The sequence below is a fragment of the Xyrauchen texanus genome, chromosome 10 (assembly GCF_025860055.1).
Source record: "Xyrauchen texanus isolate HMW12.3.18 chromosome 10, RBS_HiC_50CHRs, whole genome shotgun sequence".
Taxonomy (NCBI): Eukaryota; Metazoa; Chordata; class Actinopteri; order Cypriniformes; family Catostomidae; genus Xyrauchen; species Xyrauchen texanus.
The window spans coordinates 25220074-25243865 of record NC_068285.1 but is presented as its reverse complement, the minus strand read 5'-3'; the positions used below and the strand labels follow the sequence as shown (position 1 = coordinate 25243865).

General features: G+C 37.1%; 1 protein-coding gene across 4 annotated transcripts in view; it reads left to right on the top strand.

Moving 5' to 3' along the window:
* LOC127650656 (neurabin-1-like) overlaps nucleotides 1-18784 on the top strand; it is a 76362-nt gene extending 57578 nt beyond the window's left edge. For 3 of the 4 annotated variants that reach the window (XM_052136224.1, XM_052136225.1, XM_052136226.1), the window contains exons 10-20: nucleotides 432-528; nucleotides 4402-4549; nucleotides 6458-6537; nucleotides 8210-8291; nucleotides 10384-10441; nucleotides 11299-11358; nucleotides 11654-11702; nucleotides 14163-14282; nucleotides 14457-14480; nucleotides 14998-15180; nucleotides 15921-18784. In XM_052136224.1, the coding sequence (XP_051992184.1) occupies nucleotides 432-528; nucleotides 4402-4549; nucleotides 6458-6537; nucleotides 8210-8291; nucleotides 10384-10441; nucleotides 11299-11358; nucleotides 11654-11702; nucleotides 14163-14282; nucleotides 14457-14480; nucleotides 14998-15180; nucleotides 15921-16115 (1096 nt within the window). In that variant the 3' untranslated portion in view covers nucleotides 16116-18784. The remainder of the gene's footprint in view (nucleotides 1-431; nucleotides 529-4401; nucleotides 4550-6457; nucleotides 6538-8209; nucleotides 8292-10383; nucleotides 10442-11298; nucleotides 11359-11653; nucleotides 11703-14162; nucleotides 14283-14456; nucleotides 14481-14997; nucleotides 15181-15920) is intronic. The other variant, XM_052136227.1, reaches the window with a different exon arrangement.
* The last annotated feature ends 5008 nt before the right edge of the window (nucleotides 18785-23792 follow it).

Below are 23792 nucleotides of genomic sequence, written 5' to 3'. Positions count from 1 at the left end.
ATAAATCTTGGTGTGCATTTCTCTGCACAAGCTGAACTAAAGGGAACTGAGAGTGGCAGAGTGTGTGATGATCTTTGTGGTCATGTCTATCATAACTCCTCTCCTCCTCTGGATCCTGACTGCCTTTAATTGTGGTTTCCCTTCAGGCATTAATGCCATTGTTTGCTGCAGAGTCTTGCTGTCTGTCCTTTCTAAGAAGCCTAAATAAGCAGTCAGGGGACGGCATTGTATAATATATTTCCTAGTAGTCAGTGCTTTGATGGGTTAATCTTTTGTTGTTTGCATGACAATGAGGCTGTCTGCTCTCTATGCCCTTCAAAAGAGAGTAATATTTCCATGTAAGCATGTTTCACTCCAATTTATTAGCACACACACATTATTGACCTACCTCCAAATCTGTGTGTGTTTCTGTCTGTCTTTCTGTCTGTCAGAGAGCTGGAGTTTGCTCAGAAGGATGATGCTGAGAAGAAGAGGCTGGAGGAGGCAGAAAAGGCTAATTTGGCTGAAATCCAGAGTCTTCAAGTGAGGGTAATTATCCACACACACACCCACTCCAATGCACAATTTCATAGCAACTGGCTAGTATTGCAAAATCATCCAAGAGTCTCCAAACATTATTTAGTTAATTTGCCCATATGGAAAATATAAATTAAAGCAAGATTCCTAAAGAATAGTTCACCCAAAATTCATGTTCTGTCATTATTTACTCACCATCATGTAATTCCAAACCCATACGAATATTTCTCTTCTGTGGAACAGAAGAATATCCGGACCACTTTTTTCCATATAATGCGGGACTGGGGCTGTCAAGCTCCAAAATGGCAAATAAGCAACATCAATTTATCATAAAATAGTCCATACAATGAGCACGGAAGGAGATTTAATTTTATTTTGGTGGAATTTTGAAATGTTTTTGACCATTCAGATGCATTAGTGCAAGCATTTTCAGCACACACACATAACCCACCTGTCAATCAAACAGGGCACAGCTGTTACTAGATCCTATCGAATTCTAAAATGACATGCGATGCATTATTTTCAACAGCAGAATAAGAATATGAACTTTCTAATAAGTTACACAGGCCTAGCCTATCACAAATATAGCCGGTTATTTTTTAGTTATTGACATTTTAATCAGTCTGCTTGTCTGGCTGGGCAAGTAAAATTCTCATTCACTTGCCTGTTCAAAAATCCACTTGTCAGACAAGCGTTAATGTTGAGCCCTGCAGTGCATTCAGAAAGTATTCAGACCCATTTTGTTTTGTTGCAGTCTTATACTAAAATGCTTTTAAAAAATATATATAATAAAAATGACATAAATCTACACTCCATACCCCATAAGGACAAAGCAAAAACCAGATTTTTGATTACTTTGCAAATGTATAAAAAATAAAAAACTGAAATATCCCATAGACATTAGTTTTCAGATCCTTTGCTATGACACTTGAAATTTTGCTGAGGTGCATCCAATTTCTCTGGATCATCTTTGAGATGTTTCTACACTTTGATTGTAGTCCATCTGTGGCTAATTAAAGGTCTCACATCTGAAAATGCATATCAGAGCAAAATCCAAGCCATGAGGTCAAAGGAACGGCCTGCAGTGCTCAGAGACACAATTTTGTTGAGGCACAGATCTGGGGAAGGCTACAAAAAATGGAGCAAAACAAAAACAAACAAATTTAAACAAAAGCAAGTCTAAACAAGTAGGTCTTAAGCTACATTTTAAAAGTGTCCACAGTGTCCACAGTGTCCACAGACCTTAACTCCAATGGGAGACAGTTCCAAAGTTTAGAAGCTACAACCTCAAAGGCAAAGTCTTCTTTTGTCTTGAGCCTGGAGCGAGGATCAGCCAACAAACCCTGATCAGAGGACCTCAGATTTCTACTGGTAGTATATGGCTGCATTAGCTCTTTTATATAGACCATGCAAGGCTCTAAATTTAATCACAAGAATCTTAAACTGGATTCTAAATTTGATAGGAAGCCAGTGTAAAGAAATCAGAATTGGTTTTACATGAGACCTTCTTGATGACTTGGTCAGAAGCTTGGCAGCAGCATTTTGGACCACTTGTAATCAGTTCAGGGATGTATTGCTAAGACAGGTGAAAAGGAAATTGCAATAGTCAAGGAGGGAGGAAATAAACGCATGTATAATCTCCTCCATCTCAGCTATGGACACAATTGGCAATATTGTGAGTTTAGCAATATTCATCAGCTGGCTGAAATACGAGCGAAACATACAATTTACATGCAGGTCAAGACTCAAAGCTTAGCCCATAGAGACACCTAAATTACAAAGGGTAGGTTTAATAGAAGATGATGAAAAGCCAAGACTTTCCATCACTTTTGGGACAATGCCTGCAGGTGCAGAAATCAGAACTTCTGTTTTCTCAGTATTTAGCTGTAGAAAATTATCTGCCATCCAAACTTTTATAGAGTTGAGGCAATTCAAAAGAACAAATACTGCAGCACTTGTGGAGTGGACAATAATTAAAACTTTATTTTGCCAACATGTTTCAGCATCTAGGCCTTCATCAGGGCTAAAACAATGTGTATAAAAGGATTTTTCAAACAGAAACAACTATACCATGTGGTTTCATTCTAGCCCATTGATTGGTTGTCTTTGTTTGGTCTTTGTTTGTATTTGAAAAATCATTTTATTCACATGTATTGCTTTAGCCTTGATGAAGGCCTAGATGCCGAAATACTTTGGCAAAATAAAGTTTGTATTTCTCTCCACCCCAAGTGGATTTGCTGGATTTTACTCTTCTTTCTTTTTCCAAGCACTTTGTTGGTTTTGTGAAGTTGTGCCAGAATAACTCTACAACAATTCAAAAGAACAGACAGTTTTGAAATATTTTGAGGCTTAACATTTATTATTGAATATCATCTGCATAACAATAGTAAGAGATACCTTTAAAATGTGTTATTATGCCCGAGAGGAAGCAAGTACATTGCAAACAACATCGGGCCCAGGACAGAACCTTGGGGAACACCACAAGACAGATTCAGTTGATGAGGCATAATTATGAACAGTAACTGAGAAAGTCAGTCACTCTGGTTGAGCTCCAGAGATCATGAGTGTAAATGAGTGTATAGAACAACCATGACTGCAATACTCCACCGATCTGGGCTTTATGGCAGAGTGGCCAGACAGAAGCCTCTCCTCAGTGCCAGACACATGAAAGCCAGCTTGGAATTAGCAAAAAAGCAACTAAAGGACTCTTTAAATGCAAAGAGGACAAAATCATCTTTTAAAAATACGTTCACTGAATTAAAGGAAAAAAATACTATTTTTATCATGTGTTTTTGACTTTTTTTCCATTTAAAATTGTCTAAAAATCCTTAAAACAAGAGACCTTTACTTGAAAAGCAACATAGAAGATATTTAGACTTGCTTTAAGAGTATGTATCTTCAATATAAGTGTATTTTGTATATAAGGGTATGTTTTCACTTGGTTATACCTCTGCAAGTGCAGTAAAGACAAAATATACATATATTAGAGTGTGCCTCAGCCGGGTGCAGTTTCAAACCCTCCCCCTCAGATCGGGACATTTGCGCAACTCATAGAAGAGGCGCTGACCTCTTCCACAACGAGAGTGCTTCTGTATTTACTTACTTTGTATTTTTGCATTATAATTCCCTCATACTTTGCGATCTACATCACCTGAAGCTGTTTGGAAAGTTTAGAGTTCATCTGGACTGTCAGGAATTCTTCCTCTTCTCAGTCAGGCGCGAGCTGCAGTGCTGCTCTCACGTGTCATCATTAGAGTTTAATGTGATCTCACTCATTTTCATTTCAGCCCTAGATGCAACATAATAAAATGTAAAAAAAATTAAGTGGTTTGAATACTTTCTGAATGCTCTGTATGTCTTTAACAAATATGCAATATCTTGTAATAGTTTGATATGACTTAAACTGACCGTATTTCTCCCCAATGAGCTACTTTCATAGTTTGAAACCAACTGTATATGAAAACACACAAAACTATTAGCAAGAAGGTAGATCTATGGATTTTGTAATATTTAGATTGAAATATTATTGTTTAAACTTTCACCCTGTCTACACTGGACTTGACTGTCGCATTGTGTCAGAAGCAATAGAACCCCATTTTACTCAATGATGCGGTCTACACTGGAAGTGTCCGTTGCAGTGTGTCCATCGCGCCTATGATAAACGGGTGTCCTGTTCCATTTTGCGCTGCACGCACTGGCACTACTACACAAATTAAATGGTTTACAGCGTTCGTGTTGACATGTCCAGTGTAGACAGCCTCAAGCCGTTGTGGCATGCCGCGTCAATGGACGCGCCCAGTGTACCAGGTTTCTCAAATGGGAGTTTAGGTTTACCTCGTTTGTTGATACTACATACAATGGCATGCCACATGTGCTCTTTTACAGATTGCTACTCTGGAGTCAGAGCTAATGCAGCTGATGAAACAAAATGGCATCCAGGTAAACAACAACAACAACAGTGCTGAGAGCCTAGCCAGGCTGACTGAAAGAATGGCAGCCTCACAGTGTCCAAGGAGAAGTGTCCCTGGAGGAGGTAAGACAATTCACACATATCAACTACAGCTTTAAACTATTAATATAGTGTTAGGTGAAGAACCAAGCAAGTACCAGATGGCATCGTCATAATGTGACAGGAAAGAATTTTAATACATAGTCGGTGCACAGATATCTTTATCAGTCTTAATAAGAGCTGTGCTTATCAGGAATATACTGTAAGAGGAAATGAGAAGGGATTTAGCTACTCAGGAGGGGAAATATGTCTCATCAAATATATCAAACCCATCCAGTTTCCTGATTTCCATGGCTTTTAGTTAAAGGTGAAAAATGTAATTTATGTGGCAAAGCATCACCAAAAAGAGTGGTAAAAATAATAGCTGATTTCAAACTGGTTTTATGAACACTCCCCCTGTCTTCCGTTGGTCAGATAGCCCTGCCCAAAACTCAAGCAATTGTTTTAGTCTGAAGTTGTCAGACCTCTGTCAAATATGTTACATAATCAACATCTTAGCCAACAAGCTGAGATTAAACATTTTGGCTCTTGTATACTGTAGCCAATACCACATTAAATTTAACACAAACTAAAATATCTTAAGGCCCTAGGTCACATTTTTCAATACATTATCAGCTGAACGATCAATACCCATGTACATAAAAATACGGCAAATTGAACTGTGTACTTACAACCCTCACAGCCTCGTTCATGGCAGACTAAATATGGCGACTAGTCTTAAGTCTCCATTTGTCGCTTTCTGTGTACAGATCGAGTACACAGCAGAGTACACATCGTGTAACTCCTGTTGTGTAACATTATCTCAATGTAATAAACTCTACCATTTTGCACTGTGCCTCTCTGTGAACCCTGACCTTGTGGTTGACCACAAACTAGATCTGTTTATGAAATTAAACCAGCACTGTTCATCTCACACGCTTGTTGCTTCACACCTCACTTTTAATGGATGCATTGGCCCTTCAAATCCACCTATTCTGAATCCACTATGATCACTGATAAGAGTGGACAGCATTGCAAAACTGACTGGATGCATTGTGACTGAATGAGGCAGATTAAGAGGAAGTGCCGCAGGGACGGCAGCACTTTTAGTTCACTCAAAGGCTCTTCAACAGTAATCATCTCAGCCCTGTTTCAAACAAGAGTGCGTTTAGTTTCAAATATCCCTAAAGTGCATATGGCAGTACAGGACATTCTAATATATGAACAAAGTAGCCAAATGGCTGCTGTAGGATTATGTTTTTTCATCAGCCAAAGTACAAGATATTTGATAGTGGCATGCAGATTTGTGTCATTTTTTTAATTACTTATAAATACTTTCTCCTAATATGCTATCTTAAAGGAATTGTTCACTCGAAAATGATCATCATTTACTCACCCTCATGCCATCCCAGATGTGTATGACTTTCTTCTGCAAAACACAAATTAAGATTTTTTTTTTTTTTAGAAAAGAATGGAAGTAAATGGGTGCCAAAATTTTAAGGGCTCTTTATCCACATAAAGGGAGGCATAAAAGTAATCCGTATGACTCCAGTGTTCAAATCCATGTGTTCAGACATGTTATGATATGTCTGTGTGAGAAACAGATCAATATTTATGTCCTTTTTTTTTTTTTTTTTTTTTACTATAAACTCTCCCTTTTCAGTCAAACTCAACTTTAACAATCTTCTTCTTCTGTTTTTGGTGATTCAGTCTTAATGCATATTGCCCCCTACCTGTCAGAAAGGAGAATGTATGATAAAAATTACTTAAATATATATATCTGTTTCAGACATTGTCTGAACATATAGATTTATTTATACTCCCTTTATGTGGCTTTTGAGCTTCAAATTTTGGCACCCATTCACTTCCTTTGTGAGGAAATACAGAGCTGAAATTTTCTTGTAAAAATCTTAATTTGTATTCTGGAAAAGAAAGCTCTGTTTTGTGTGCTAGAACTGGGTGAGCTGACAGGTGCCAGTGGAGTACAGGGATTTTGCAGGTCTACAGAGAGAGATGAGAGTCTGGAAAGGAGGGTAAGTCTCTCTCTCTCTCTCTCTCTCTCCGCTCACACACACACACACATGTTGTGTTTCCATGTTTTATGGGGACTTTCCATAGACATAATGGTTTTTATACTGTACAAACTTTATATTCTATCCCCTAAACCTAACCCTACCCCTAAACCTAACCCTCACAGAAAACTTTCTGCATTTTTACATTTTCAAAAAACATAATTTAGTATGATTTATAAGCTGTTTTCCTCATGGGGACCGACAAAATGTCCCCACAAGGTCAAAAATTTCGGGTTTTACTATCCTTATGGGGACATTTGGTCCCCACAAAGTGATAAATACACGCTCACACACACACACACACACACACACACACACACACACACCAGAATCCTCTCATGCAGGCAGACGATATTTAAGACACACAGAGGGCCAGATGCACTGATAAAGAGTGAAAGTCAATTCTAATCTCATACTTAACAATTTATTAGTGCTAGCAGATTATGTCTGGTAGGTTCAGATACAATATATTCTATTAACATTGAGTGTGTTTCTGTTGTATGAATGGCCACAGCAATTTACTACTGAGTGTTAATTAAGATTGTTTGCACATTTAGCATTCTTTGAAAGACAATAATTGTAGCACTGACCGATCCAGTTCTCTCAGGAAGCCTTTATGCTTTGTTAAAAGTGTATTTTTGTTGTTTTTATGTTGCGCTGCTCAATATGGCATTCGTCTTTGTCTTTGCCGACATCTAGTGGTGTGGATGCAGCATCACGTAAAACCAACAGTTTACAACTGTTTTCTGTTACTCATGCCATTGGAAAAATGCACACATCAGTCAACAATGATTAATTTATTCCATGAATATAAGTGTTAAATAAAGTGGGAGATAAATGAGTAGATTAAATTTGATAAAATAACTAGAATTTGGCTGGTCATGTGATCACTTGCAGCCTAGCTCAAGCTCTCTGGCCCTTTAAGACTTCAATGTAAATTGTCACTGTTATGATTGGCTAACGTCATCCAGCCTTCCAATACAGCCATATTTGAAATGCAAAACAAAGAAAATTAACAAACTCCACATAACGTCATAAAACTACTTTTCAGGGTTAATACAATGTACACACTGAATATATTAAAATGTTTACTCAAGCAGCACCACAAACTATCAAACAGTCATGACATATTGATGAAGTGGTTTACTTAGGTTTTTGCAGTCCAATAGTATTTTAACTGCCCCATCAAATGGCATCAAAAAGATAAATGACATGTGTACAAAAGACTATCAATTAACAAAAGACTAACTTGTGACATGTTTCATAAATTCCAAAACGGGGCATTTCTAGAGCCTGGTTTAAATAGCTGATCTTTTTGTATTGAGGTTTCAGTTCTGAAATTGACAGTATAATTGTATAGTACAATGACCTCTTATATGTCAAAAGTTCAAGTAAAATGTGATTCTGCATGTCATGACCCCTTTAATAATAGTTTTGTCTAACAAAACACAGTGCATTTTCTCCCATAATCAAAAGTGTTGGTAATGTAAGTGCTTGTAACTTAAGTCTCTGCAGGAAAACAAAGTACACTGGTGACTCAGCAGAAACAGACAGGAAACAGCTTTTTGCAAAGTACAGATTGCTTTAAACAGTCCTTCTTAGGTTTAGAACTTCTCTTTCTCCCTGTTTGCAGAGCTCTGGGCCTCAATCCTCCAGAGTGGCTGGTGCAACAGAAGCTACAATCAGGCACCCACAGCAGGAATCTGATAATGAGGGTAAATACACCAACCAATTAATACCCGATTAGGACTCGTTGCAAGGCTATTGAATTATTCTTAAGGCCCTAGAGCAGGGGTCCCCAAACTTTTTTCTATGAGGGCCACATCATTTTTCCTTTCTATAATGGAGGGCCGTAGTCTAACAGAAAATGGCATGGGCCGGAGTGATTTATTGTGGAGATTTTATTATGATTTTAAATGGATTTACAGTATTATGCCTCCTAAAGCTAGATAAATTTATTATTTATGCACCATACATATCAAGTGATATATAGCCTATTAAAAGAGAATTATTACTATCGTAATGACATTTTTTCATATTCATTGCTATTGAAATCAAATTATTTACTTACTCATGCGTATTAGGCTAATCAGTGTGAACTATGTCCCCTTGACGCGCCAACCATACTAGAAGCTCCGTCAGTCGTGATGCTGGCCAGCTTAGACCAGTCTAGATCCAACTCTTCTATCGTTTGGCACACTTTACCAAAAATATCCTCCCCTGTCGTAGTACCTTTGAGACTTTTTAGGGCTGCCAGCTCCTCGGACACTTCAAAGTTTGAGCTAACTCCGCGAAGAAAAATGAGCAGCTGTGCCGTGTCCTGCACGTCATTACTTTCATCCAGCGCTAATGCAAAAACAATCTAATTCTTTCACTTTTTCCTTCAGCTGGGCATATTATACCCCAGTTCTTCAATTCGTCTGGTGATTGTACTTGCGGACAGACTCACCGCATTTAAGACGTCTTTCTTATCGGGGCACACCTCCTCCGCAACAGCATTCATACATTTCTTTACGAACTCACCATCACTGAATGGCCTACCGCAGGTTGCAATCAGTTTAGCTACCTGAAAGCTAGCTCGAATGGATGACTGGTTCAACTGGGTTTGCCGTACAAACGTATTTTGCTGAGCAGATAGTCCACTTTTTAGCTTCGACACTTTGTCTGCTCTCATTTGGCCTTGTAAACTCGCATACTTGTCTCTGTGGCGGGTTTCATAGTGTCGGCGCAGATTGTATTCTTTGAACACGGAGACTGTTTCTTGACAGATGAGGCAAACAGCAATTTCTTTGCATTGAACAAAAAAATAATCACTTGTCCACTTTTGGTTAAATACCCTGCATTCTGAATCAACTTTTCTCTTTCCCAACCGTTTGGCCATTTTGTTGTCACTTTAAATTTTCTTGCTGGATCGCGTGCACCTGCTCGATCACGATGGAACGTTAATCCGGGTGAATCTAACAAATAATTTGGCTACTTTAATAATTATAACTAAGGGAAATTTTATTTTGAAAAACAATATGTATTATCAAACACAAATATGATATGATTAAAACGTATTTAAAATTAAATTGTAAAAATATTTCTCTGCATGGCATTGTTCAGAGGGCCGGTCCAAATGTGGGGGCGGGCCGTAGTTTGGGGACCCCTGCCCTAGAGATACAATAAGGGGGCACAATCTTGTCTTTTGGGCAAATTCCCAAAAGACAAGATAACATAAAAGGAACACCCCCATAAAATCCTTTTCATAACAATTAGCTTTTCCCCCCCATCATGAAAGCATCTTTGACCATTTGTAGTATTGGCAAATAAACACTTTCAAAGACTTCAAAAATGGCCTTGTCGCACCCCAAGGCAAGGGATGAGTTGCACCAAAATAAGACCAGAGACAGAGTACTTTATAAAAAATAAAATTGTGTGCATCTCAAAGTTAAACTAAACCGGGGTATCTGCAGAGTTTTAGATCCTCAGTGACTCATTAGCCTTTAAAGCAAGTGTGATCTAGATTTAAAAGTTTTTATACTCCTCTGCCAGTTTCAGTAGACATCCAGCACCCAGACAAGGTCCTGTTTAAGCTTCTCACAGGACCAGACATATCCCCTTGAGTGATGCTAGGTGCAAGTTTTTATGGCGATCCTCATTAGCCCATCATTGACTTGGAAGTACTCTTGGTTAATGATCTCTCCTAGGTGGGACCTTCTCTCTTGGCCATGGGCTGCTCCTCACAGCCCTGTGGTGTCACAGCCTTTATAATTGTTGAATCTTGTTGTATGCTGACTTTCTGAATGTTTCTGTATTTTATTACAGGATCTTCAGCCGTTATCAGTCGAGAGGAGAAATCTGGTAAAACACTTCTAGACTTGGGGTAAGTGCTAATGTTAAAGCTGTAAATATATCATGTTATATAACGTAAGACATTTATACTATTACAAGTTAAGCTCAATCAACAGCAAATTTTGACACCATGTTCATCACCACAAACAACTATTTTAACTTGCAGCTCCTTTTCTTGAAAAGTTCAAAAATTGAGGTTACAGTGAGGCACTTACAATGGAAGTGAATAATGTTTTAGAGGGTATAAAGGCAGAAATCTGAAGCTTATAGTTTTATAAAAGCCCTTACATAAATACATCTTCACTTAAACAAAACCATAATTTGTATGTTTTTTTTTTTAGGGTTTATAGTGTTATATCATCATGGCAAGAAAGTTGTAAAATTGGATATAACTTTACACAGAAATGTTAGTAAGCAATTTTATCATGCAAAAATTTGCATATTCTTTAAATATTGTGGCTATACTTTTGAAACAATGAGTACTTTTACGGTTTACGGATTGGATCCATTCACCTCCATTATAAGTGCCTCACTGTAACCCAGATTTTTGCTTATTTTAAGAAAAGGAGGGATGTGTAAAAATTTATTTTCATGTTAATCAACATTATGCCACAAATGCTGTCGATTGAGCTTGTATTAAAACTGGAATATCCCTTTTAAATGGCAGTTCATGTGAATATGACAATTCAATCATCTTTTCCTCACCCTTATGTTGTTGCAATGCTTTATGACTAACTTTCATTGAACACAAATGAAGATATTAGGAATAATGTTAGGGACTAACAGCTTCCGTCACCATTCACTTTAATCACATCTCATTTTACATATAATTAAAGTGAATGGTGACGGAGGCTGAATTTTACATGCTGCTTTGACTTATCCTTTCAGGCCTTCACTGAGTAAAAGTAAAGGGAAAGAGCAGTATCCCAAAGGATCTCCTGATAAAAGGTAAATACAGAGTACAGTACCTATAACAAATACATACCATACATAATTCTGGATCTTTTCATAACAATGTCAGCATCAAAATACTGTGGCTTAATTTTCAGGAATTGTAAAGTAGGTTGCATTTGAACAAATCTTCACCGCTTCAAACAATTGCTTAATAGATGATCTAGGAGAATCACTCAGCAGATGGATACATATAGATAGTCTGGATTCCAACTCCAAATAGCACAATCCCAATGTCACATTTGCCAGTCATTCATTGTGTATGCTTCAGTAACCAGTCCCCTATCTTTAGCTCCACAGAGCCTTCTGCAGAAAACAGCCCAGAAAGACTCAACAGCAAGGTGAGAAAAGTCATACACAGTCATCTAGATTAAAAATGCTATCGAATTTTTTCAAACATGAATGTTTACTGTTTGTTTATTGAGCCAACATTAAGTGACATAATCTTCTTCTGGTGTGTTGCCTTTTCCATTAAACAGAAATCTCTTTCATGGTCATGCTTCTTCTCTTATTCGTATTACTTGGTACTGTATCACGTCTTGTTTCAACAGATCCAAGGCTAATTAAAAATACATTAAAAAAAATTATAATGTACAGTACTTTTGATTTTAGCTGTAGACATACTTGGACATTACTGCTTAATGCTTGAAGATTATTGCCAAAATATTACAGAAATTCTCAAATTTAATGCAAAAGTGTATAAATTCTGTGTCAGTAGTGCCACCAAATGGAATTGCAGAAACAATACAGAAAAAAAAAAACGTTTTTCAAACAGCTTTCCAGAACACCTACCTATATTACTATGTTGGGCAGTCAAGACGTTCAAACAGAGAAATATTTTTATAGTGCCACAGAGTTGCAGTATTTACAGTTTTCGAGGAAATCAACCAAGTTGTCATATTAAGCTGGTGATAGGAGAACGCATTTTCACATCGAAAAAGTTGCACACTTCAGTTTTAAATTGACTATTTTATCTTCAAATTGGGGAGGATAATTAAGCATCATGGAATCTCACTGTTATAATCATGATATTTAAATATTTTCATTCCTATAAACAGTTGAGCCCCATAACAGTGACCTTGCTCCAACAGCTCTCCAGTTATAACTTCAAAGTACCCATCCTGGGATCAATGAAATCTTGTATTAAAAGTTTGTGCAAATGACTGAAGGACACAAAGAATATATGCATTGAATTAGCTTTGAATAGCTTTGAGTTTATATGCATCAGCCAAAAAGTGGTCCTGACTGTCCAGATTGATCACACTGTGAATTCAGTGACCGTAGGTTGAAAGTTCTGATGCTAAATTCAATCTGTGCTTACAGACATTCTAAGCATTGCCCCTAGTGGCCAAAGCTGGAAGTGGTGTTGATGTGAAATGTCCACAGGGTAGCAGCAAAAGTGAATTGTATTTTTAGTAGGTAACATTGTAACACAGTTAACAGGAATGTCTTATTTTATTAACCAACCCAAACCCCAAACCTATACCCAACCATTAGTGGAGTAAAAATCTAATATTACAGCAAAAATGCAACCTCTGAATCAAGCTCACCATTTTTTATGTGATCACTATAACTTCCTAGCTGCCATGGCACCAGAACCCATATTGTTTTGCCATTTGGAAAAGTTAACACATTTGTCTGTTTTGGGATGCTGCTTGTCAGTAATTCAGCTGCATGGGGTCGATTTCTGGATATATGAATTTTCGAAAGCAGCACATTATTTTCCATTTAATTATGTTGGACTGGCTGATTAACAGAAGTGCTCAAATATTTTTAGTGCATTTTGATTCAATATTGTGTCAAATATCTGTTTATTCAAATTCAGCAATCTTAATCGCTATCACGCTGTTTAGGGTTTTTCCAAAAAGACCAAAATTATTCAGTGTAACTCATTATAGAGCTTTCAAGCTACTTCCCACAAAGTTGGGACAGACCTTCAGACTGTTCTGTCTTGCTGTGTAATGCCTTTTCTAACTGATTGGACTTTTTCACACAGTGGACAACCAAATCTCTAAGAAATCCCATTTACTTCCATTGACATTCCTTTCAAGTTCAAACTTGCCAAGATTATTCAAACTTTTAAAAGTAAACAATCATGCACAAAGCCTATCGATCTGTTAAAGCTTTCAGGACATGCTTTGTCAAATCAACATCAAAGTTTGTCTTTACAAACAGTACCTATTAAATTGTATTATCTACAGTATATTAGAAATTTGCCATCCTAATCTGTAGATATCAGCATCGGCTCTTGGCTAAAACCCATATCTGTTGAACACTACGCTGAAATATATGAGTATTAAAATGCACACAAAGTCATACCTATACACATAATGTTTTAGATAATACACCTGCCTAGAAGCACACATACACATGCATATGGCTGATTCATATGCTCCTGGGTCACTTTGATTCTTGACCCTGTGCTCGGAACAGAACATCTGTCCTGAAATTGATACTTTAATAGACCTTGTTAGTTGAATACACATTTTGAACGACTTTCCAGCATTGCATTCTTAAATGCAAATAAATTTGAATGACAGGATCAATGTACAAAAAACATTTTGTTGTGTGAGTTAGTCTTCCTGTATTTCGTTCAATTAATCTCAAGAGACTTGATTGGCCTAGCTGTCAATCAACATTAATTACACTGACAATACTTTGTCATAGTCAATATAACAATCAAAATCAAAGAATAAATAATTGCCTCTTTAGCAATGGAAAAGCAGTTCATGCAAGTCAAATTGGTACACTGGTTTCTCAATCAGATAACAATGTGTCTCACTGGTGAATCTCTCTTTCAGGGTCCTAGAGTCAGTGATGACCTCAGCATCAGCAGTACGAGCTCGACAGAGATCAGTGGTGTCCTGACTGAGGTTAAGATGTCTGGCCGATCACACACACTAACACTGTCCTCAGATGAGGTGATGTTTATACAACATTTTTAAATGTATGTGTAATGGCGCAGCAGGTTTAAATGAATTAGATCTAATACTTCACTTGCATGCTTGTTCTGCCTGTAAAGTGCATATAAGAAAAGGACAGGCCTTTTCTGACTCTGCAAGTGTTTCTCTTATTCTCTATGCTGCGTTTATTAGAGTGTGGAAATGATTGAAGATGAGGTGAGGCTTTGTTTGTATGTAATTGTGTCCCAACTCATTTCCAATTGATTTATCTCAGAAATGCATGTAGTCTAGTTGTGGCATTGCTTAGCATGTCCTTGGGAATATAAACAGTAAAAACGTACGTTTTTGTCTATATTAGTATTTTATCTAGGGTTCCAATTGTTCCTTTACACCATGTCCTAACCAGGTGTGATGTGATAAAGCGACAAGAGCAAAGTTTTATCCTGTGAAATCTCACTGGTCAAAAATCTCACTCCGTATAGCTGTGTTAAATCTGAAATATCGTCTGGTTGGCTGTGCGTCACACAGCATTTTCGCTTACAGTGTGGACTGACAAATTGCTTGTCGCTGGAAACTTGGTTTGTACATGGTGATAAATTATATTAATTGTGGCTATTAGAAATAGATGCAAAATTTGTGGAAGCCATTTATCTTAAATTAGTCGAAGCTGATGACTATGTATGTGACCTAGTGCAGTCAGTGCTGTAACTATGTGTGTGTGTGTGTGTGTCAGATCATGGATGATTGTCAGCCTCCAAAACAGTACCAGTGGCAAAACCGTAGTGTGACTGAGTGGACATGTCAACAGGTGTCATGCTGGCTCATGGGACTGAATCTGGAACAGTATGTCTCTCTCTTCACTGCCAAGAATGTAGATGGAGAGCAGCTATTGAAGCTGGACAGTACAGCACTCAAGGTAAGGAGTATTTTTGTATTGATACAAATACTAATCAACCTTAAAGGATCATTTACTCACCCTTGTGCCGCCCAAACTCGTATGTCTTTATTTTTACTGCTTAACACAAACAAATATATTTTGAAGAATGTATGAGGTGTTTTTGTCCATATAGTGGTATTCAGTGGGATACAAAAATGGACTTAAGGCAGCACAGCTGTCATCCATATGACTAGAGTGTTTTAATCCATGTCTTCTGAAGTGATATGATCACTTTGGGTGAGCAACAGACCAAAATCAATTCCTTATTCACTATACATTTTGACATCCTGCCCAATTCCAATAAGGAAAACATGGATTAAACCACTCGAGTTGTTTGGATTATTTTACACCCCATTTACTAGTATGTCCTTTATGGAGCTTTTTGGACCGTATTGACCTATACTGTATGAAAAATAACACCTTCAATTACATTCTTCAAATTATCTTCGTTTGTGTATTGAGAAGAAAGTAATATGAGTTCGGGACAGCATGAGGGTGAGTAAATGATGAGAGAATTTTCTTTTTTGGGTGAACTATTCCTTGAAGCATGTCATAGATATGCACTCTTTTGGGAAAGTGGTCCATTAAGTGTTTTCCTGCATCAAAATATGGCAGTGTCCAGCCAAAGACTTACAGAGACTAGAATAATTCATGGCCTTTTCTGCTTTCACTATGAGAAAGTTACCTTTGGGCCATTAAACCCTAATTGTTTTTGGCAGGCTCTGGGCGTGGAGTCTTCTCAGGATCGGGCTGTCATTAAGAAAAAGCTGAAAGATCTGAAGGTGCTGATAGAAAAAGCTCGCAGAAACAGAGAAAAAATGGAAAAACAGCGCAAAAAAGAACTGGAGCAGGTTCAAAAACCGGTCCGGAAAAACAGCAAGTCGTGTGGACCAGGAGAGGGCACCACTGATTGACAGCACTTGACCCTCACTTGTTTCACCATGAACAGCATTATAAGTACAGAGAATTTCAGTATTTCATGGGACTCAAAGTTCATTGCAAAAGGGGCTTATTGCTATTGAGCTGCCACTGGACAAATTAAAAACCAAATTGTCCAAATATGGATTTTATTATCTTAACTGAAAAACATACTTTAAATTCAGGTTTTCTTTTGTTTTTGCAGAATGATCACTGCTGTTTTGTTTCTTGTTTTATGTCTGATTAATATCTATTTATTTGGTTATTGAGTATATGTATATGTTGATCCAGAGCATATCAGCTTATAACTCTGCATTACAAGCACCTTTAGATGTTGAGACAATGTACATATGCAGACAACATAAATATTAATATGTCTAATGTGCCATTTTCTATCAATACCCAAGATGTGTGGTCTGTCCAAGAAATGGGGAAAGATTTACATGCATTGGCTTTGGTAAAGCAAAGGTCATAGTGATGGATGGTCACTGTCATGGTGACGATTACAGTATTTATTCAAATACTCAAAGATTCTGAGTGCTGCTCACAAGAACCACTAGCATCCAGACGCTGCTGTGAGAAGAAAGCCATTCCAGCTACTGAGATATCATGGACCTCACAATCCCTCTGATCTTTGTGGATTCTGTATACTGTAAACCTACTGTTTGGATTCACATCTCCTTCAATGACCTGCCAGTATTCCAGTTGAGTACAACGGACAAATTATGTTCCAGTGTGTTCTTCTCCGAGCTTGAAACCTCTATCAATTTTCTTCGATCTTTGGAAGACTTATCACACGCAATGGCGATTTCAGGAGTCCACTGTTTAAAACTGCTCTAAAGATGCAAGATAAGTACTCTAAAAAACAAAAGAAGAAGAAAAAAACTCTTGCTAGACCCTGCTGCTTTTATTCCACAGCTACCTGCTTCTATCCTTCTCCATTGCCCTGAGGTAGATTCTCAGTTAGACCCAAGTGCTGCCTTTTGAAGTGATGCATTTTTCCTTATTTTATTTGTATGGTATGATGTTACACTCTGAATCACACTGATTGTGTGAATGCATCTTTGTTTTCTCTTGCATCCTAATGTTGCAGAGCAGATGACAAATGTGCAGTTAAAATGGACCTACTCTATATGTTATTTTACTTACCATTATTTTATCATGCTAAATTTTATTTGGTTCGATCCTATTGTTTTTGTCAATTATTTCTCACATCCACAAAGAGAGCACCATAAAAATGTTATGCATAGAGTAACCAATATCGCCTCTACTGATTTATCCTGGGTTACATTTTATGCAACACATTTCCAATATGTATGCAGTGTAAGTATACGAAAACACAGTAGCCTACAGACATTCCCATTGCTTCTGTATTTCGGATTCAGCTTTGATAAATCATATTAACCCATTTTAACCTGTCTTCTTTTGGCTGCCAAAATTGAACTGTCCACATTTAATTCTAATTTCTGTGCTCATGAAGAGCTACCTTGTAAACATAATTTGCAGTTCTCACATTTATGTTGATGCATATCATTTGTGTTTACATTTGAATTACTGATTATTTCCATAGCAACACGAAGGCAGCTTCTGTGGTACTTGGGCACTGTACAGAGGACATTAGGCAGTGCCTATGTATTCAAATGTGACTCTATGTAAGATTATATTCAGTGTTAATTACTTCTGAATAGTAATTAAGTCTGTCATAGTCTATTTATTTATTTTTCCTAATCTAAGAAATGTTTGTAAATCAGCTGAATATTATTTATTTCCAAAGCAAAAAATTATTACCAAAAAGCTGTTCTAAATTGTATCTAAATATTACAAAAGTCCAGTGATGATATTAGGAGATTGTATGTTTCTTTATAAACTCGCAATGCTCTTGTGAACAAATCTTGCAAAGAAAAGCTTGTCTTAGCATAATAAAATCCTTTCCAGCCCTCTGCTAAGAATCAACTAAAAATAACCTGCTGTAAATCCAAATCTAACCTGCTCAGTCATTTACTAAATACTGACTTTTGTATGTAAACATTAAAGCAATAGCTATTTAGCCCGGTGTTTTTTTTCTTCTTTTTCATCTTTATAAATTTGTGTCTCAATTTCTTGAGACAATAGATGGTCTACCGGGTCTGTCTGTTGGAATGTGTTTGCGTGCAGGGATAATCACATCTGGATCTGAGCACAGAAATGTGGTTTGTAATTCATAGATTTTGTTAAATTTCACTGACTCTCTCCATTAGGATGCTTACCTGACATCTATGAAAATCGTTGTACCCTGTTGTTGGTATATGACAGAATCGGTCAGGATATATAGAGGAATTGCATGCAACACCTGAGAAAAGAGCATTAAACTGAATATTTTCTTTTGTCATACCCACATGAGGGACGTTGTTGTGCCATACCCATTCTTCCCAAAACGGCTAAATTCTGTCCTTTATTTTTGTTCATGAAAGATTAAAATCCTTGTGAAGGTTTGCCATGTTGGACTGTAAATACACTTCAAATGACTTAACTGTTCAGAGAAATGCAATGATCATTCCAAACCTGTCTTGATTTTGGTGGTGTTCATGATGAAAGCAGTTAATCAGATGTGGATTGACATGTTGCACTTTTCTTTTTTGCAATTAGCCAATACATTGAGATAATGGAAATAAAAAAAGCAAAAAAAGGCAAATGTTGGCTTGTGATGTCAGATGCTTAAAAACTACCTAGCACTCAGATTGTGCAACTACATTGCACACAAACACTAAAAATATTTTTAAGATACATTTCAGTTTCATAATACTTAATCAAATTCAATTGTATAATGTTGAACCAAAATTAATTCTTAATTGTTTTTATTATTTTATTAAAAAATACTCAATTTTCATGAGTGACAAATCATAAAACATAGCACATCTCACAAGATAGTAGTGCACACTATAATGTATACTTACTATAAAAAAAAGGATACAGACTAGTAAGATACACAAATTATCCAGTATAATAAATATTTAGTAAATTAACATATTGTGACACTTTGCTCAAATAGGGTACAAACAATGGGGCTGAAAATTAGAAAAAATAATTCTACAAATGGTCAATGAAAGATGGTGCTTAACAGAGACAAATAAAAGAATAATACATTTAGATAATAATATTAATAATAATAGTTGGGGCTATGGGTCACACCAAGTATGGGTTACAGGATTGTAAATTTAGCCTGAACTAAGCCATCACTCAATACTGGCTAATTTGAGAGCAAATGTTGGTTTAAAGTTATTGATAAACCTTTATTTTTACTACATACAGTGGTGCTTGAAAGTTTGTGAACCCTTTAGAATGTTCTATATTTCAGCATAAATATGACTTCAAACATCAACATTTCCTAGAAGTAGATAAAGAGAACCCAGTTAAACAAATATTATACCTATCATTTATTTAGAGTAATATTACATATCTCTGTGTGGCAAAAGTATGTGAACCTTTGCTTTCAGTATTGAATGTGACCCCCTTCTGCAGCAATAACTGCAAATAAACGTTTCTGTAACTGTTGATCGGTCCTGCACATCGGCTTGGAGAAATTTTAGCCCTTTCCTCAGTACAGAACAGCTTCAACTCTGTGATGTTGGTGGGTTTCCTCACATTTCTTCCACAACATTTCTATTGGATTAAGGTTTGATATTAACTTTATTCTTCTTTAGATGTCTTGACATTTTCCTTTAGAATTCACTGGTAGAATTCAGAAATCATTGTTCCATCAATGATGGCAAGCCGTCCTGACCCAGTATGCAGCAAAACGGGCCCAAACCATGATGCTACCACCACCACCACCACCTTTCACAGATGGAAATAGGTTCTTATGCTGCAATGCTGGGTTTTCCTTTCTCCAAACATAACCCTTCTCATTTAAACCAAAAAGTCTCATCCATCCAAAAAACATTTTTCCAATTGACATCTGGCTTGTCCATGTGATCTTTAGCAAAGTGCAGACAGGCAGCAATGTTCTTTTTGGAGAGCAGTGGCTTTCTCCCAACCCTGCCATGCACACCATTGTTGTTCAGTGTTCTCCTGATTGTGGACTCATGAACATTAGCCAATGTGAGGGAGGCCTTTAGTTGCTTAGAAGTTACCCTTGGACTATTACACACCAAGATCTTGGAGTGATCTTTGGTGGTCGACCATTCCTGGGGAGGGTAACAATGATCTTAAATTCCCTCCATTTGTACACAATCTGTCTGATTGTGGATTTGTGTAGTCCAAACTCTTAAGAGATGGTTTTGTAAACTTTTCCAGCCTTATGAGCATCAACAAATCTTTTTCTGAGGTCCTCAGAAATCTCCTTTGTTCATGCCATGATACACTTTCACAAACGTGTGTTGTGAAGATCCAACTTTGATAGAACCCTGTTCTTTAAATAAAACAGGGAACCCACTCACACCTGATTGTCATCCCATTGTTTGAAAACACCTGACTCTAATTTCACCTTCAAATTAACTGCTAATCCTAGAGGTTCACATACATTTGCCACTCACAGATATGGATAATTTTCCTCAATAAAGAAATGACCAAGTTTAATATTTTTGTCTCATTTATTTAATTGGGTTCTCTGCATTTACTTTTAGGACTTGTGTGAACATCTGACGATGTTTGAGGTAATATTTATGAAGAAATATAGAAAATTCTAAAGGGTTCACAAACGTTCAAGCACCACTGTAAATTACAAACACACAAAGATGAAAGCTTTCAGAAACTTTCTGCCATTTTGCTTACAATTATTTTTGACGGCCGTGTTCTTACTGTATTATTTTTAAAGGTAAGATTCTGTCGTTTTCCCTGCCGGTGCCTTTCCCCCCTCAGCGTCCATTTCTAAATATCTAGACCCCAGACTGTTAGAAGTTAGTCTACACCGATTGTGTTTCACACTCGCACTATTGTCCACTGGAATCTACCAGAGGTGAACTTTCGGGAATAATTTAATATTACGGAAATAATTCTTCTTCGCGGATTAATCGGTACGCAGTTTATTTATATGGCTGAGATATGAACTGGCCGCGAGCACTTCTCGGTTTACCGGAGGAAGATAACGGCATGGATTTGTCACGGCAGGAGGCAGCAAACCGACTAAAGGCACGGTTCCTGGAAGCGCTCAAGCATAACGATGCAGACCAGGTGGCAACAATCCTAAGCACCACCAACATTGACAAAGACACTATGTTAGACGTGGAGGACTGCATTAAGACACTTCGGCAATATAGGCAAGGTGTGAAAATAACAACAGTCCCTTGAGATAGCAGTGATTAGGCTACATGATTCTGTTGTGCAGTTTCCTGATCTTGCCACATGTCGGCGCTAGACTGCAAGCAAAATACACAAGAATCAATCTGAAATTCCGTTCAGTGAAGCACACTGAATAAGCTAGAGTTTATTCATGAGATGTCAAGCAATGACAACGGCTTGCCTTCTTGCCTTTAATTGGGTTAAAATGTATTTGTCACACTGCAGGACTATTTAAGTGAACTGCAAAAAGCTAAACGGTGATTAACAAATGGTGGGTAAACATAGTGACCAGCTGCAAAACTTAAGATGAACTATGTTCCCTTGTACATTTATATAAAATTTACTTCTAAAATCTTGATGAGAATACAGCTATTGTCTATGTTATTTGTCAACTTTGCAAATAACATAGACATTATAGAATTATATGATAATTCTTAAATGAAAAATGTTCCACCAGCCTGGTTATTGGCTACAAGTTATAAGTTGGAGTCATCCTGGGCAATGGGTCTTCACGTGTGTATGATGTACAATGCACTGGAGAGTGCCATAGTACTTCTGTAGAATGGAGCAGCTGTCAACAGGAAACCCAACGGGAAGACCCCTTTACACGTGGCCTGTACTGCATCTAATGCTGACAGTGTGGAACGTGTGCTGGAAAGGGGGGCTCGGATCAACAGTTTGTCCTTGAGTGGACATGCACCTTTACACTACTGTGTTACGCGAGAGTCGCTGGACTGCGCCAGACACCTTATTTTCAAAGGACTGCAAATGCAAAGTCATGATTGCACATCTAAATCCTGTCAACACTCTAAAGTTTGTGTTTTAAATTAAAGGAGCAGTTCACCCAAAAAATAAATATGCTGTCATCATTAACTCACCCCCATGCTGTTCCAAACCAATATGACATAGTTAAGAATGCAGCTTCCCCCACCCCCACCCACATATAACGACAAAACAACAAAGCCCTATTGAGGTACCACAAAAGTTGTTCATATGACTTGTGCACTATATTCCAAGTGTTTTGAAGCCAAAACCATATATAGCTTTATGTGAGGAACAGACTGAAAGTAAAGCCATTATTCATTGAAATGCTCTCAAAGTCACCTTTTGTGTTTCACGGAAAGCGATTTGGAACGAGCTTTCCGTGATATACCATCAAAATAAAAACATTTATTTTAATGAACTATTCCGAACTATTCCTTTAAGCTGTTGTCACTTACAGTAGGTGATAAAATATGAATGTTCTCCTTATTTTACATAGTTGTCTTTCTATCAAGTAGGTGTTGCAGGCATGCTTTGACTACTCCAGAGCTCCAGAACAGTGGAGGTTATGGTTAATTCTTCTGAACACAAAGTACACACAAAAAATGGAGGGCTGCTATTCCTGAGCCTGTATATGAGGTCAGAAGCAAACTATTTTATACACAACATTGAATGGTTGATAGAAAATAAGAAACAAAATACAGAGTGATTTGCACTAGGTGAAATAGCACCTTCCACACTGAGCTGCTTTTTGCACTCCAATAGTCTGATAGGTATACTGTACATTAAAAAGAAAATTTAGCTTTTAATAATAATTCTTATATATGTAATATCCTTTTCTAAATATAAAACACTTAAAAGTAACTTTTCACACATCCATGTTTCAAGGAAGGGCTATTTACAGAAGACCAAAAGGTTCCCACACCTTTTGACCAATTAATTTTCATAAATTTTCAAAGACTTTTGGAGTTGACAAAATACACATTATATGACAACTGCTAATAATGCAGTTTAGCAAAGGACAAACTTGAGAACAGATACATTTCAGATAGTCAATGCATTTTTAAAGCTTGGGTTAGTACGAGTAAAATATACATAATAATTACACTTTGAGATCCATTTTGGCTCTTTGGCACAAAGAGTTTCAACTGTGGTCCTGCAGAATTCCATATGAAAAGAACATTTATTCAGATCAAACATGCAGCTTTTATTCATATTCTTTTATTCTAAGATTCCTCAAAGTAATTTAACTTGTCTCAAATTACCTTTAAGAACACTTTTAGAGCTGAACTAAATAGACAAGATCTAAAGCAACAAGGACCATCAAAAGAGAGAGCGATACATTACTACTGTCGCTTGTTTCATTTATTATTCAGGGTTAATCCCTGATAAGCACTTTATTTTTCTCATGACAAAAGCATTCATTGCTTAGACATGACATCTTATTCAACTATTATCTGTAATGTGCTGCTGGTGTAATGGAAAATTTGTTTCCCTTTCAAAAAATGATCTACGGACTTGGCAGACATGCTTAAAACCTGAGTTTGATTATACACAGTTACCACCATAGTCATAAAAAACCCAGAAAGATACCATTTTCAAACTGTGATTTCTAGGCCTGGAAAAATCATGGAAGCTTCTATTAGTGACTATGT